Here is a 17,671-nt window from a genome sequence, read left to right on the forward strand (position 1 = left end):
GTGGTTTGTCTGTGGAATGAACTTCCAGAGGAAGTGGTGGATCCAGTACAGTTACAACATTTAAAAGATATTTGGGCAAGTACATGACTAAGAAATGTTTGGAGGGATATGGGCCATGCCTAAGCTGGTGGGATTATGGCTGGTGTGGACTGGTTAGATTGAAAGGTTTGTTTCTGTGCTCTGACTAGATATGAGACTAACTTCACTCTGTGTGCTTCACTGGGCTGTGGAACCTCGGTCATTTAAGATTTGAAGTATATCGATTTCAAATATTCCCTGATATATTCCCTGAACACTATAGGCAATTTAGCATAGCCAATTTACCTAACCTGTACATCTTTTGACTGTGGGGTGGGGAAAAACCAGAGCACCCAGAGGAAACCCATGCAGACACTGTGGAGTTTGCACATTCTGTGTCTGCATGGGTTTCCTCTGGGTGCTCTGGTTTTTCCCCCCCCCCCCCACAGTCAAAAGATTAGGTAAATTGGCTATGCTAAATTGCCCATAGTGTTCAGGGACGTGTAGGTTAGGTGCATTAGTCAGGGGAATTGTAGTCTAAAGGAGTGCGTCGGTGCAGGTTACTCTTTAGAAGGTCGGTGTGGATTTGTTGGGCCAAATAGCCTGTTTCCACACTATAGGGATTCTGTGATTCAAGATACATTTCCCCTGACTAATGCAGCTGACCTACGCATCCCTGAAAACTATATGGGCAATTTTAGTGTGGCCAATTCACCTAACCTGCACATCTTTGGACTGTGGGAGGAAACTGGAGCACCCGGAGGGAACCCACACAGACACAGGGAGAATGTGCAAACTCCAGTCAGTTGCCGAAAGGCTGGAATTGAACCTTGGTCCATGGTACTGTGAGGCAGTAGTGCTAACCACTGAGCCACCATGCTGCCCTGATGTTTGTCTGTATGTGTTGAAAGAAATGGCTCTTAGAGCACAGAGTCCTGCATCCTGGAGCTGTTCAGGGTGAATCTTGACAAAAACCACTGCATTTCTCCGCAGACTTCCTTTTTGCAAAGGCCTCGGAGATGAAGAATCTCACTAGCCAAGCAATGGATGGTGTTCACCGGAAAGTTCTGGCGATGAGGCATTCTGCCAAATTACTTGCTCCAATTTCTGATTCCCTCCCCCGAGCCCCTCACAGGCTTGGTGTCTGTGCAAAATTTTGATTAGATTAGATTAGATTAGATTGTGTGGAAACAGGCCCTTCGGCCCAACAAGTCCACACCGCCCCGCCGAAGCGCAACCCACCCATACCCCTACATTTACCCCTTACCTAACACTACGGGCAATTTAGTATGGCCAATTCACCTGGCCCTGCACATCTTTGGACTGTGGGAGGAAACCGGAGCACCCGGAGGAAACCCATGCAGACACTGGGAGAACATGCAAACTCCACACAGTCAGTCGTCTGAGGCGGGAATTGAACCCGGGTCTCTGGCGCTGTGAGGCAGCAGTGCTAACCACTGTGCCACTGTGCCACCGTGCCGCCTACCAAGTTGCTGAACTTGAACTCTAACATACCTTATAGTAGGGGTTACAATAGCTAAAGGCAGGATGGCCGGCAAAGTGAGTTAGTGCTGTCAAGCTTCGCAAAACCAGACAGGTTTTATTTTTAAATAACAGAACAAAGTTTACACCCTGTTGTTAAATCGGCTGTTTGGCTTACAACCTCCTAAACCCCCATTTCATGTCAAGCTTTTAAATGAGTGAATTAACAGCAGATTGGATAGGTCAGGAACTCATTGATTCCAGACCCATGTGCCTCAACTGGGAAATACATTTGAAGTTCAGATTAATTATCCAGGAGTGTAGGGTAATTTCTCAGAACAACCTTTTTGAGTTTTAAGGTCCTTACTGAGGTTTTACAATCTTTATTAAGTGACCTAGCAAGCTTAAAGAACTCTGTCGTCTGCTGCTGTTTCTTATGAGAATACTGCCCATTTTCCTGGCTGACACTTCTCCCTTAAACAATAGTAAAACAGACTAGCTGTTGCCATTTGAGAGACCTTGTATGTAAACTGACTGCTGTTTGCCCTGTAATTAATACATTTCAATCAAGTGCTGACTATGTAAAATAGTTTGTGGCATCCTGAGGTCATGGCGTGGCAGAGTGGCTCAGTAGTTAGCACTGTTGCCTCAGTGTCAGTGATCTGGGTTTTATTCCACCCTCCAGCAACGTTTTTAAAAAATGGCACAACACCAGGTTCTAATCAAACAGGTTTATTTGGAAGCACTAGTTTTTGGAGCACTGTTCCTTTTCCTTTTATCAGGGGACCATGACTCTCCAGCAACTCTCCATGTGGAGATTGCACATTCTCTCCCAGTGTCTGTGTGGGTTTCTTCCAGGTGATCCAGTTTCATCCCACTTTTCAAAGATGTGCAGATTAACCATAGGAAGTGCAGGGTTACAGGAATAGGGTAGAGGTTTGGGTCTGGTTGAGGTGCTCCATAGAGGGTCGAATGACTTCTTTCCATACTCTTGGGATTCTACATAGTTTCCCTCCCAGCCCTGCTCCTTACTGACCTGAAACTATATTGCTGAAGTCCATGTGCCATAGGACACTGTGCTGTTAAGAATGAAATTCTAGGATCTTGGCCCAGCAATACTGAAAAAAAACTCAACTCCACACTATCACCTGAAGGGAAGCTAGGGATGGGTGATAAAATGATGCAACCCTTAACAATATTGGGGAAGGGGGAAACAATAGGATTTGGGGATGAAGTGAATTAAAGTGGGAGAAGGTTAATGTGGGCTGAATGACCTGTCAATCTGGAAGTATTCTAACTCTCTAACCACCTCCTTACAAAATGAAGGGCAACAGTGTTCTGTGGAACTCCCCTGGAAGTTTTGGAAAAAAAGCGCTACAGTCCAAATAATGTAAGATCCACCCTCCTCCCTCGCAGGCTTGTGCAGTCGAGATTTGATTCACTTCGTGTGTTCCTGACTGACCTTCCTGTGCCTGGAAACACGTGTTGCCACGTTTCAACACTTGGTTGTGCTGTAAACCCAAGGGTCCACATTCTGCATCTTACGTTTGTTTTCTTTCCTTTCACGTCACAGGGGAATCCGAACTTGAGCCTGTGCCAAGTGAACAACTGAGACCTGAGCTCTCTGATTCCGGTGAGGGGTCACAGCAGATGGACGATGTGAGTACCGGTTCACTGATTTGTGATTCACTTGTAACTTGGCTGGGAGTGAATGGTGGGATCTTTTCACTATCTCCTATAATTCTGCTTACCCCTGTCCACCCATAGGAGACGGTTCACTAAATGAGATGGACATTTGGGCAAAGCACTGGATGGAGCCGTTTGAGAGGGAGTTGAGGGAATATATGGCATGGATGGAGAGATAGATCAGGTGGATAGAACACAGGAGGGAATTGTGAATGGTACAGGTGTTCCAGTTTCGGGGAGGTGGGAGACGAAGGCATGGGAGTTTTATGGGGAGGGGAATGTGGGTAACTAGGTGCTGGTGAGGCACGAGAGCCCATCGTTCCTTTCCTCTGAAACATGATCATTCCGCTTCTGTCTGCCTCTTCCAAAGTGGCCTTGATTTTTGCCTCCTCTCTCGAGAATTCCCAACCTGTAGATGGCCCTTGAGTCCAAAGAGGGTAGGGTCAGACTGTCGACACCGAAGGGGATTGAAGTCAGGTTAGTGAATGGGAAATAGCCACAGGTGTCAGAGGTTGGGTTCATGTGAGTATCTAAGGAAACACAAGATCTGCTCCCTCTGTGCAGTGATGGTGCTAAGCTGCTTTGACACATTTCTCCTTTTCAGAGACACCACAATGAATGTGACCAGCTGACCTGCCTGCAGGGAGTAGCCAAAATGACTGAAGGTAGGAATTGTTCCACTCCATATCCATTAACCTGACCTTTGGTGAAACACTTTAACACTTGCTTTGCACCCTAATGTGGAGCTCCATGGATATCAGTCCATCAGCCAGTCAATTCCTCCACTAAATCTCCAATATTCCAAGGGGTGCCTTTCCATGCTTCCCCACTGATCCAAAAGGATGACTTCCTCCCGACAGTGTTCCCATTGGTCTTCAGTCTGTTGGGGAACTTAGAATCGCAGAATTCCTACAGAGTTGAAGCAGGCCAACCCTCTGAAGAGCAGCTCATTCTATACTACCCTGACCCTTAAACCCCGCATTTCCCAAGGCCAATCCATTTAATCTACACGTCCCTGGGCAATTTGGCATAGCCAATCCACCTAACCTGCACAACCTTGGATTGTGGGAGAAAGCTGGAGCACCTGGAGTAAACCCACGCAGACACTAGGAGAATGTCTGCACAGACAATCCTCCGAGGCCGGAATAGAATCCGTGCCTGGTGCAGTGAGGCAACAGTTCTAACCACTGATTTTATAATTTCTGAAGAATTTGGAGAAGGATTAGGCTCTTTGGCCTTTTGAATCCACCACACTATTTTAAAAGCTTGGCTGATCTGATTGGGGTCTTAACTGTACTATTCTCTCTGAACCACCACCTTGTAACCCTTGGCTGCCTATCTATTAAAAATTAACCCAACTCGACCTTGAATATACTCAATGATCCACTGGTCCCACTAGTTTCTCACAAAGAGAATCCCACAGGCTAACAACCCTCTAAAAGAAGACATTTTTCTCCTCTGTTTATCTTATTATTAAACTGTGTTCCCTTGCTCTAGTCACCAAGAAGATACATCTTCCATCTCAGAAGCTATCCAGTTCACTCAATCTTTGCAATTTCAGTAAAATTGCACCTCATTCTTAACTCCAATGGGTGCAGCCTCAAAGGTTTAATCCTGCTCATCTCAGGTTGAGTCAAGTGAACTTTCTCAGAACTGCAGTCTTTCAACTAAGAAGGCCAAAACTCTACTCTGTACTCCCAGATACAGTGTTACCAAGGCCCTTTACAGCTACAATAAACTTTCTTACCTTTTTTATATTCCATTCCTCTTGTAATAAACAACATTCTGATGGCCTTCACAATCAGTTATGTGTCTGCAGATTTAACTTTTGAGATTCATTTTCCATGACACCAGGATTTCCTGTACCTCACTTCTTCAGCCGATCTCCTTCTAAAGGACATCTTACTTTTCTGTTCTTCCTGACAAAGTTGACAAGTTCACGTTTTCCTACCATGTACTCTCATCTGCCAGATTCTTCATTTAGGCTAGCATGAGAATGGGAACTCCTGAAGGGGTGGGCCCGAGACCATTCCCTTTGATCTATCACAGTTTTAAACATTGGAGACCAGTGATGTCCCAACATTAAGACTCCTGAGGCCATCGACTTCATAAAAGGCCTTAAGTTGTTTTAAAACAGTGATGGAAAAGGATAGACCAGATCTAAAAGTTGAAGTTCTAAATTGAAGAAAGGCCAATTTTGCTGGTATTAGGCAAGAACTTTTAAAAGCTGATTGGAGGCAGATGTTTGCAGGTAAAGGGACAGCGAGAAAATGGGAAGCCTTCAGAAATGAGGTAACAAGAATTCAGAGAAATTATATTCTTGTCAGGGTGAAAGGGAAGGCTGGTAACTATATGGAATGCTGGATGACTAAAGAAATTGAGGGTTTGGTTAAGAAAAAGGAAGTATATGTCAGGTACAGACAGGATAGATCGAGTGAACCCTTCGAGTATAAAGAAAGTAGGAGTCTCCTTAAGAGGGAAATCAGGAGGGCAAAATGGGGACATAGCTTTGGCAAATAGAATTAAGGAGAATTCAAAGGGGTTTTACAAATATATATTAAGGACAAAAGGGTAACTAGGGAGAGAATAGGGCCCCTCAAAGATCAGTAAGGTGGCCTTTGTGTGGAGCCACAGAAAATGGGGAAGATACTAAATGAATATTTTGCATCAGTGTTTACTGTGGAAAAGGATATGGAAGATATAGACTGTAGGGAAATAGATGGTGACATCTTGCAAAATGTCCAGATTACAGAGGAGGAAGTGCTGGATGTCTTGAAACGGTTAAAGGTGGATAAATCCCCAGGACCTGATCAGGTGTACCCGAGAACTCTGTGGGAAGCTAGAGAAGTGATTGCTGGGCCTCTTGCTGAGATATTTGCACCATCGATAGTCACAGGTGAGGTACCGGAAGACTGGAGGTTGGCAAACGTGATGCCACTGTTTAAGAAGGGTGGGTAAAGACAAACCAGGGAACTATAGACCGGTGAGCCTGACCTCAGTGGTGGGCAAGCTGTTGGAGGGAATCCTGAGGGACAGGATGTACATGTATTTGGAAAGGCAAGGACTGATTTGGGATAGTCAACATGGCTTTGTGTGTGGGAAATCATGTCTCACAAACTTGATGGAGTTTTTTTGAAGAAGTAACAAGATTGATGAGGGCAGAGCAGTAGATGTGGTCTATATGGACTTCAGTAAGGCGTTCAACAAGGTTCCCCGTGGGAGACTGATTAGCAAGGTTAGATCTCATGGAATACAGGGAGAACTAGCCACTTGGATACAGAACTGGCTCAGAGGTAGAAGACCGAGGGTGGTGGTGGAGGGTTGTTTTTAGACTGGAGGCCTGTGACCAGTGGAGTGCCACAAGGATCGGTGCTGGGCCCTCTACTTTGTCATTTACATAAATAATTTGGATGCGAGCATAAGAGGTGCAGTTAGTAAGTTTGCAGATGACACCAACATTGGAGGTGTAGTGGACAGCGAAGAGGGTTACCTCAGATTACAACAGGATCTTGACCACATGGGCCAATGGGCTGAGAAATGGCAGATGGAGTTTAATTCAGATAACTGAAGTGCTGCATTTTGGGAAAGCAAATCTTAGCAAGACTTATATACTTTATGGTAAGATCCTAGGGAGTGTTGCTGAACAAAGAGACCTTGGAGTGCAGGTTCATAGATCCTTGAAAGTGAAGTCGCGAGAAGATAGGATAGTGAAGGCGGTGTTTGGTATGCTTTCCTTTATTGGTCAGAGCATTGAGTACAGGAGTTGGGAGGTCATGTTGCGGCTGTACAGGACATTGGTTAGGCCACTGTTGGAATATTGCTTGCAATTCTGGTCTCCTTCCTATTGGAAAGATGTTGTGAAACTTGAAAGGGTTCAGAAAAGATTTAAAGGATGCTGCCAGGGTTGGAGGATCTGAGCTATAAGGAGAGGCTGAACAGGCTGGGGCTGTTTTCCCTGGAGTGTCGGAGGCTGAGGAGTGACCTTATAGAGGTTTACAAAATTGAGGGGCATGGATAGGATAAATAGACAAAGTCTTTTCCCTGGGGTTGGGGAGTCCAGAACTAGAGGACATAGGTTTAGGGTGAAAGGGGAAAGATATAAAGGAGACCTAAGGGGCAACTTTTCATGCAGAGGGTAGTACGTGTATGGAATGAGCTGCCCGAGGATGTGGTGGAGGCTGGTACAATTGCAACATTTGAGGCATTTGGATGGGTATATGAATAGAAGGGTTTGGAGGGATATGGGCAGGTTGCTGGCATGTGGGACGGGTTGGACGAAGGGTCTGTTTCCATGCTGTACATCTCTGACTCTATGACTCTGTCTCACTATATTTTTGAAACTGATCTAGATCAGTTATGTTATATGTTAGATTTTCAAAGTATTGTGTGTTGCTCACTGATCTATTCAATACCAAGCTGAACACTATAGGCAAAGCCCAAGTAGCTGAGGCAAGAAGTAACTGATGACACTACATGCTCGGTTGCTACTCAAACACTGACTGGAAATTATGGAATATAAATAAACATAGGAACATGACTCCTTCCATTGCCATCTTCTGTATATGGACATGTCAATGAATCTTACCCTCTTTAAGGATAATCGAGTAATTATGAATAATGTAATCCTGTGTTCCTGTGATGCATACATACCCCAGCCAGGCCAAATATTATTGCTATTGGCTGTACTGTGCAGGAAGGATTTCTTCAAAGTTAAGATCTATCTCTTGATGCAGTTGTTGATCTAGTTACTGGCCATGACCAGTTTTGAAGTACATGAATAGGAAAGGTTTGGGCCAAATAGGTACGTGGGTCTAGTTTAGTTTAGGATCATAGTTGGCATGGACTGGTTGGACTGAAAGGTCTGTTTCCATGCTGTGACTGTATGACTCTGGTAAAAACAATGACTGCAGATGCTGGAAACCAGATTCTGGATTAGTGGTGCTGGAAGAGCACAGCAGTTCAGGCAGCATCCGAGGAGCAGTAAAATCGACGTTTCGGGCAAAAGCCCTTCATCAGGAATACAGGCAGAGAGCCTGAAGCATGGAGAGATAAGTGAGAGGAGGGTGGGGGTACGGAGGAAGTAGCATAGAGTACAATAGGTGAGTGAGGAAGGGGATGAAGGTGATAGGTCGGGGGGGGGGGTGGAGTGGATAGTTGGAAAAGATAGACAGGTAGGAGTGCTGAGCTAGAAGTTGGGAACTGCGGTGAGGTGAGGTGGGGAAGGGGAAATGAGGAAACTGTTGAAGTCCACGTTGATGCCCTGGAGTTGAAATGTTCCGAGGCGGAAGATGAGGCATTCTTCCTCCAGGCATCTGGTGGTGAGGGAGTGGCGGTGAAGGAGGCCCAGGACCTCCATGTCCTCGGCAGAGTGGGAGGGGGAGTTGAAATGTTGGGCCACAGGGCGGTGTGGTTGATTGGTGCGGGTGTCCCGGAGATGTTCCCTAAAGCGCTCTGCTAGGAGGCATCCAGTCTCCCCAATGTAGAGCAGATGGCATCGGGAGCAACTGATACAATAAATGATATTGGTGGATGTGTAGGTAAAACTTTGGATATGGAAGGCCCCTTTAGGGCCTTGGATGGAGGTGAGGAAGGAGGTGTGGGTGCAGGTTTTGCAATTCCTGCGGTGGCAGGGGAAGGTGCCAGGATGGGAGGGTGGGTTGAATGGGGGCGTGGACCTGACCAGGTAGTCACCTGAGGGAACGGTCTTTGCAGAAGACGGAAAGGGGTGGGGAGGGAAATATATCCCTGGTGGTGGGGTCTGTTTGGAGGTGGCTGAAATGTCGGCGGATGATTTGGTTTATGCGAAGGTTGGTAGGGTGGAAGGTGAGCACCAGGGGCGTTCTGTCCTTGTTACGGTTGGAGGGGTGGGGTCTGAGGGCAGAGGTGTGGGATGTGGATGAGATGCGTTGGAAGGCATCTTTAACCACGTGGGAAGGGAAATTGTGGTCTCTAAAGGAGGCCATCTGGTGTGTTCTGTGGTGGAACTGGTCCTCCTGAGAGCAGATACGGCGGAGGAATTGGGAATACGGGATGGCATTTTTGCAGGAGGTGGGGTGGGAAGAGGTGACTCTGACCTCTGTCTGTGTCTCTCTGACCGAGAGACAGGACAAGATCTGGGATTTTGGGCCAGTGACTGTGAAAGAACAAAATATGTTTCCAAGTTAGCATGATGTAAAGCTGAGGGGGATCTTGCTCCCATGTATCTATTGTCCTTACCATTCTAGACTGAGGTAGTGTGCTTGGAAATGTTTTTATCAAAGGAACCTTAGCATCTTTCTACAGTGCATCTTGAAGATGGTACAAAGATTCCAGATTTCTACCATTTCTGTGTAGAGGTTTTCCAAATTTAATTTGTAATTCTATGCAATTTTTAAACACTGCCCCTAATTTTAGACACCCAACCAGCAGAAATAATTTATCTCCGTCTACCATTTTGTTTTTTTTTTCCCTTGTCTCCATCACTACTTTTCCCAATTCTTGCTTGTTCTCGATCCTTCCACTAAGGGGATTAATTTTTTCCTAATCACATTGTCCAGACCCCTCGTGATTTTGAACAGCAAGAAAATCTTTTTTTATTTCAAAGAAAATTGTCACAATTTTATCCAAGTTACTGAAGTTCTTCATCCCTAGAACCATTCTCAGGAGTCTTTCTACACTGTACGGTAATGCCATTGTCATCCTTCCCAGTATGGCACTGAACTGAATACAGTTCTCCAAACCTGTGTTCCTTTGGTACTCCATACCCTTAATAATAGAGCCTGGGATTCAGTTTATTTTAACTACACTCTCTAACTGTCCTGCCATCTTCAGTGATTTATGCACACTGTAGAATTGTGTAACCTTTACCTACTGTTTCACTTTGTTTATATCCCAGCAGGTAATGAGGAAGGCTAATAGAATTTTGGCTCTTATTTCAAGGGGTGTGAAGTATAAGAGTAGGGAAGTCTTACAGCAACTGTACAAGGTGCTGGTGAGACCAGATTGGGAGTACTGTGAGCAGTTTTTGTCCCCTTGTTTGAGGATTAGATTAGATTACACAGTGTGGAAACGGCCCCTTCGGCCGAACCAGTCCACACCGACCTCCGAAGAGCAACCCACCCAGACCCATTCCCCCACATTTACCCCTTCACCTATCACTACGGGCAATTTAGCATGGCCAATTCACCTAACCTGCACATTTTTAGACTGTGGGAGCATACTGGAACACCCGGAGGTAACCCACGCAGACACTGGGAGAACGTGCAAACTCCACACACAGTTGCCTGAGGCAGGGATTGAACCCAGATCTCTAGCGCTGTGAGGCAGCAGTGCTATCCGCTGCACAACTGCTGCCCACTAAAGGAAAGATATAATTTCATTGGAGGAAGTTCAGAGAAGGTTCACTGGGATGATCCCTGAGGGATTGTATTATGAGCAAAGGCTATTGGGACTGCACTCGAGTTTAGAAGAAATGAGAGGTGATCTCATGGGAACATATAGGATTCTATGGGTAGCATGGTGGCTGTGATTAGCACTACTTGCTCACAGTGCCAAGGACCAATTCCATGTGACTGTGTCTGTCTGTGTGCAGTTTGCATGTTCTGACCATGTTTTGGTGGGTTTCCTCTGGGTGTTCTGGTTTCCTCTCAGTCCAGGGATGTGCAGGTTAAGTGGATTGGACATGGGAAATTCAGGGTTACAGGGATAGTGTCGGGAGATGGGTGTGATTGGGATGCTCTTCGGAGGGTCATGGAGTGGTCTCCATGGGCTGAATGGTCTGCTCCCAAACATAAAAAATTTGATTTTCTTTAAGGGGCTTGACAAGGTAAATGCTGAGGATGTTTCCCCTCAGTCTAGGACCAGAGGGCACAGTCTTAGAATAAAGGGGCATCATAGAGATGTACAGTATGGAAACAGATCCTTCGGTCCAACTTGTCCATGCTAACCAGATATCCCAACCCAATCTAGTCCCATCTGCCAGCACCTGGTCCATAACCCTCCAAACCTTTCCTATTCATAAACCCATCCAGATGCCTTTTAAATGCTGCAATTGTACCAGCCTCCACCACTTCCTCTGGCAGCTCATTCCATACACGTACCACCCTCTGAGTGAAACAGTTGCTGCTTAGGTCTCTTGTATCTTTCCTAAACATATGCCCTCTAGTTCTGGACTTCCCCACTCCAAGGAAAAGAGTTTGTCTATTTATCCTATCCGTGCCCCTCATAATTTTGTAAACCTCTATAAGGTCACCCCTCAACCTCTGACGCTCCCCATAGCTCAGATAGGCCAATGAGCTGAGGAGTGGCAAATTGAATTTAATTTAGATAAATGTGAGGTGCTGTATTTTGGGAAAGCAAATCTTAGCAGGACTTCTACACTAGGGAATGTTGCTGAACAAAGAAACTTTGGAGTGCAGGTTCATAGCTCCTTTAACGTGGAATTGCAAGTCGATAGGATCGTGAAGGTGGCATTTAGTATGCTTTCCTTTATTGGTCAGTGTATTGAGTAGAGGAGTTGGGAGGTCATGTTGTGGCTGTACAGGACATTGGTTAGGCCACTTTTGGAATATTGTGTGCAATTCTGGTCTCCTTCCTTTCGGAAAGATGTTGTGAAACTTGAAAGGGTTCAGAAAAGATTTACAAGCATGTTGCCAGGATTGGAGGATTTGAGCTATAGGGAGAGGTTGAATAGGCTAGGGCTGTTTTCCCTGGAGCATCTGAGGCTGAGGGGTGACCTACAATGTGGCAGTCCCAGTCTATGTTTGGAAATCGTCTCCCATAACCACCCTATTATTCTTGCAGATAGCTGCGATCTCCTTACAAATTTGTTTCTCAATTTCCCTCTGACTATTAGGGGGTCTATAATACAATTGCAGTAGGTGATCATCACTTTCTTATTTCTCAGTTCCACCCAAATAACTTTCCTGGATGTATTTCTGGGAATATCCTCCCTAAGTACAGCTGTAATGTTATCTCTTATCAAAAATGCCACTCCCTGTCCACTCTTTCCTCCCTTTCTGTCCTTCCTATAGTATTTGTATCCTGGTTCATTAAGCTGCCAGTCCTGCCCATCCCCGAGCCACGTTTCTGTAATTGCTATGATATCCCAGTCCCATTTTCCTAACCATGCCCTGAGTTCATCTGCCTCCCCTGTTAGGCTGCTTGCATTGAAATAAATGCAGTTTAATTTGTCAGTCCTATCTCGTTCTCTGCTTTGTCCCTGCCTGCCCTGACTGTTTGACTCGCCTTTTTGTTCTCAATTGTACCAGTCTGATTGAAATCTTTCCTCACTATCTGAGTCCCACCCACCCCTCACTAGTTTGAATCCTCCTGAGCAGCTGTAGCAAATCTCCCTGCCAGTAGATTAGTCCCCTTCCAATTTAGGTGCAATATGTCCTTGCACAGGCCACGTCTACCCTGAAACAGCTTTCAATGATCCAAAAATGTGAATCCTTTTCCTGTATGCCAGCTCCTCAGCCATGCATTCATCTGCTCTATTCTTCTACTCCAGCCTTCACTAGCTTGTAGCACCATACATAATCCACATATTACTACTCTCGAGGACCTCCTTTTTAAATTCCTGCCTAAATCTCTGTAATGTCCCTTCAGAATCTCAACCTTTTCCCTTCCTATGTCGTTGTAAACATTGGAACCAATGACCTCCTGATGGTCCCTCTCCCCCTTGAGAACATTCTGCACCCTCTGAGACATTCTTGATCCTGGCACCAGGGAAGCAACACACCATTCTGATTTTTCGCTGCTGGCCACAGAAACATTGGTCTGTACCTCGGACTGGAGCGACCCCTAACACAATCAATTTGTAGGAACCCGACGTACCCCTTGTTGCATTAGAGCCAGTGTCAATATTAGAAACTTGGCCGTTTTGTGCTACATACCCCTGAGTGTCCATCACCCCCTACATTTTCCAAAACAGTTTAAGACTGAGATGACGAATTTCTTGAGGGTTGAGAGTTGGAACTCATTACCACAGAGCTATGGGGGCAGAGTTCTTGTGTATCTTTAAGGCTGAGATAGATCTTGATCGGGTTATGGGGAAAGGTGGAGGGAAGTGAACATGAGGAATGTCAGATCAGCCATAATCCTATTGAATATTGGATCAAGCTGTATTTTAAACTGGACAGCTTACTCCTGTTTCTATTTCGTATGGCCATGTTTTACAATTCTCTGCATCAAATTTCATTTGCCCCATTTTGTTTTTCACCCATTCCACTAACCTGTCTGTTATTTTGAAGTTCTAGACTTCTCACAGTCACAACAGTTCTATTTTTGTATCATCTGCAAATGTTGAAATACTCCCATGTCTGTCATTATACATAAGAGAATAGTGGAGGAACTTGCTTGACTTCAATGTGTTTTGATAGCCATTTTGGTTGTACAGAAGTTGAGGACGACTTGAAAATGGAGACTTTGAAGCTTTTCATCTTGTACCCATCAGGAGGTTTTATAAGAATAATTTAAAGAATAAACAAACATTTATTTATACTACTGAGTAATATGTTGATTGGTTGGCATTGTTCATAGCAATGCCATGAAGAATGCACCCAAAATTTAAACAAAGCTGTTAAAAATATTGTCAATCAATACTATTTACTGCATTCTCTGTAGCACTGCTACTAATCAAAGTCCACTTGCCAACCAATCAGCACTACAATCTTGTGCAGTATAAATATTGGTTCGCCACTTGAATTTGTAGTCATGCAAAGTGTCCTGATGAATGCAATATAAAACGTTTTTAGAGTTTTTTTTTAAAGCAATACTGCTCCGATATTGTTCCTTTCACCCAATCTGGGTCAAAGTCCAAATAAGGATCCTTGATGTACACTTGAACTGTTCTTTAGAAAGGTCACTAACACAAACAGGGTGACCGTTCTCTATTCCAAAGCAGCAACCACTGTCCAGCTTGTGGCCAGCAGTTTTTGTGGAGATGAATGGAGCAACAAATTGGTTGTACATTCTCCTTGAGGATGGCCTGATCTTTCTTTAAAAGTACCAGCGGACTAGATGAGAAATTTGCCTCTTTTTAAATAGCCTTTTTCAGTCCAGAAGTAAGGAAAAAGTGCGATCCTAAGGGTCACCTCACGACATACCTCCGAAACAGGTGGGACTTCAATTTAACCCCCCCGGCTCAGAAGTAGGGACACCTGGAGTCCTTAAAGCAATAATTTCCAGTATATGACTCTAAGTATAGAATGCAAATTGAAGGAGACTAAGTTGATGCTGGAGAATTGATTCACTTTTTGTCTCCGTACTCTCCTCTGATTCACTAATGTTATGTATGGAAGGAAATCTTTCGTCCTTCCCTAATCTGAGGTGAGGGGCTAGTTTTGGACTGGGGGTGGCGCAAAGTCAGAGGTCACATCGTACCAATTTATACTATAAACAGGTTTATTTGAAATCACAAGCTTTGCGCGCTGCTCCTTTCAGGTAAAATCTGGTTGTGTTCTGTGATCTCTCTTACCTAATCTGGGCTATATGTGACTCCAGATCCAATGGTGTTGGCTCTTCGAGGTAATTACGGGTGGGTAATAAATGTTGGCTTGGCTAGTGATACCAAGATGACATATTATTAAAAAGGTGTAATGTTGGGGTCTTTTTCTTCCTTTCAATGAGAATGTAATACCGGCTACGACCTTAGGGGGAGTGCTTGCTCCCATCATGTTTGGATGGAGCATCCACAGGCGCTGAGGGGGCACGCATGCGCGCGAGGGCCCGCCGCGCTGTGTGCCGGGTAGCCAGGGAAGTGAGGGGAGGGGAAAGTAACGGTTGGGGGCGGTGTCCATTCCCCGGCTGCAAGCGGGGACGCACTGACGCTGGAGGGTGACCGGGCGCCATTCAGGTAAGGGTGAAATGCTGGCGGTGGCCTGTCGGGGGGGTATTGTCAGCGCGGCTGCTGAGCGACCGGGAAGCGGCGGAGAGCCGGGAACGTGTTGAGGGTGGGTTCATGATGGTTGACCGGCCCCTAATGGAGATGGACAGCCCAGATGGCCAATTGGGGACGAGGGTTGTCTGATTGACAGCCCGTACTCTAATCGGGTAGCAGATGGATTGATGAACAGCTAGGGTGGTCAAATACGGATGGGCTGTCAGAGAAATGACAGCCCCGGTGACCAATCAAGGTGGTGAACGGCTTGATGGGCAGTTCGAGAGACCAATCAATCCATGGGATGATGAATGAGTGAATATCCCATACAACCAATGAAAGGGCGCGTTGTTGACTGACGGGCGGTAAAGTGTCGGTGGGCGGGGGAACGTGCCCAATGTGGCGGGCATTTCCAGTAGGCGGGGTTAAATGCATTGCTGCAGCTGGAGGGTTGTGGGCATTGAGTGTGTTGCTGGGACAGCACAGCAGGTCAGGCAGCATCCGAAGATCAGGAGCATCGACGTTTCGGGTATAAGCCCTTCCTGATGTTGATTCTACTGTACCTTGAGTGCTGCCGTGCTGTCCCAGCAACACCCAACCTGATCTCCAGTATCTGCAGCCCTCACTTTCTCCTCCATATTGGTCAATATCAGTCTTAAACCAAAAAATCCTGTGTACAGGAGTAAGCCAGTCAGTCCATCAAACCAGGTCAAACACTCCATACCTTTTTGCTCACCTAACCCCCAGAATCATGTATGGCAATTGATTTTATATCATAGAAACCCCACAGTGTGGAAACAGGCCATCTGACCCAACAAGTCCACACCGATCTCCAAAGAGTCAACCACCCAGACCCATTCCCTTTCCCTATTACTCTACATTTAACCTACACACCCCTGAACACTGAGCAATTTAGTACGGCCAAGACCTGACCTGCACGTCTTTTGGACCGTGGAGGAAACTGGAGCACCCGGAGGAAACCCAAGCAGACGCTGGGACAATGCAGACTCCACACAGGCAGTTGCCCGATTGTTGGAATTAAACCCGGGTCTGTGGTGCTTTTGAGGCAGCAGTGCTAACCACTGAGCCACCATGCTGCTCTTGCACAACACGTCAGATTCTTCAAATGCAAATTCCTTGGAGTAAGCATCCTACCCTCACTTGCTGAATTAGACCGTAAGATGTGTAGAGCAAAAATAGGTCTTGAAGCCATTCAGGTCTGCTCTACCATTCATTTGAGATTAATGCTGATCTGATGATCCTTGATTCCACTTTCCTGTCTTACTTCCAGAGACTTAATTTTAAATCAGTAAGTAGTCTATCTCAGCCTTAAATTTATCAAGGCTCCAGGCTCTAGCTCCCCTGTGGTAAAGACTTCCATAAATTTACTGTTTAAGAGAAGACTTAAATGGGTGATCTCTTATGTTGAGATGATGCCCTCTGGTCCTAGACATTTCCACAAAGGCAAATCAAGTCCCCTAAGTATCCTGAATTGCTTTTGTTTTTGTTTGCCCCTAAGAATACCATGTTTTAATAAGTTAAATGTCACAAATCATAGTAGACTAAGTTTTAAAGTTAGATCACATAGGATTCAGGATGAGTTTGCCAATTGGACACACAATTGGCTTGACGGGAAGGGGATAGAGGGTGGTGTGGAGGGTTGTTTCTCAGATTGGAGGCCTATGACCAGTGATATTCCATTGGGATCAGTACTAGGTCCACTTTTTTTGTTTGTCATTTACGTAAATGATTTGAATGAGAATAAAGAAGTCATGGTTAGTAAGTTTGCAGATGACGCCAAAGTTGGTGGGTATAGTAGACAGTGAAGATGGTTATCTAAGAGTACAAAGTGAACTTGATCAATTTTATATTCACGATCCCCATTTGCAAGTGCTTTGGATACGTTTTTTTGAATGATCAATTAGCTTGATTAGATTAGATTCCCTACAGTGTGGAAACAGGCCCTTCAAGTCCACACCGACCTGCCAAAGAGCAATCCGCCTAGACGCATTCCCCTACATTTACCCCTGACTAATGCCCGTAACACTATGCACAACTTAGCATGGCCAATTCACCTAACCTGCACATCTTTGGACTGTGGGAGGAAGCCCACACAGACACTGGGAGAATGTGCAAACTCCACACACAGTTGACGGAGGTGGGAATTGAGCCTGGGTCCCTGGCGCTGTGAGGCAGCAGCGCTAACTACTGAGCCACCAATGCCGCCTGGTAAACTTGATTTTTATTATTGTCACTTTTTTTATTCATTCATGGGATGAGAGCAGTGCTGGCTAGGCTGACGTTTATTGCCCATCCCTAATTGCCCAGAGGACAGTAAAGATTCAAACACATTGCTATGAGTCTGAAGTCACTTGCAGGCCAGACCGGGTATGGATAGCCATTTCCTTCCCGAAAAAATATTAGTGAACCAGATGGGTTTTTCCAACAATCAACAATGGATTCACGATCATCATTTGACTTCTAATTCCAGATTTTAGAGTTCAAATTACACCATTTCCCATAGTGGGATTCGAACATGGTCCCAAAAACATTACTTGGGTCTCTGGATTAACAGTCTAGCAATAATACTACTGTGCCATTGTTGTCACTTGCCATTGATCCAAT

At 45.4% G+C, this 17,671-nt stretch overlaps 1 protein-coding gene across 4 annotated transcripts in view; it reads left to right on the plus strand.

Annotated features, from left to right (window-relative positions):
- LOC148136410 (sterile alpha motif domain-containing protein 1-like) overlaps positions 1–17,671 on the plus strand; it is a 65,277-nt gene that overhangs the window by 17,181 nt on the left and 30,425 nt on the right. For all 4 annotated transcript variants that reach the window (XM_087983236.1, XM_087983237.1, XM_087983238.1 and 1 more), the window contains exons 3-4: positions 3,074–3,159; positions 3,791–3,851. In XM_087983236.1, coding sequence (XP_087839362.1) covers positions 3,074–3,159; positions 3,791–3,851 — 147 coding nt within the window. The remainder of the gene's footprint in view (positions 1–3,073; positions 3,160–3,790; positions 3,852–17,671) is intronic.

Source organism: Chiloscyllium plagiosum, unplaced genomic scaffold, assembly GCF_037043375.1.
Source record: "Chiloscyllium plagiosum isolate Xiang-an unplaced genomic scaffold, Cpla_swu_hap1 HiC_scaffold_45, whole genome shotgun sequence".
In the NCBI taxonomy this organism is placed as follows: Eukaryota; Metazoa; Chordata; class Chondrichthyes; order Orectolobiformes; family Hemiscylliidae; genus Chiloscyllium; species Chiloscyllium plagiosum.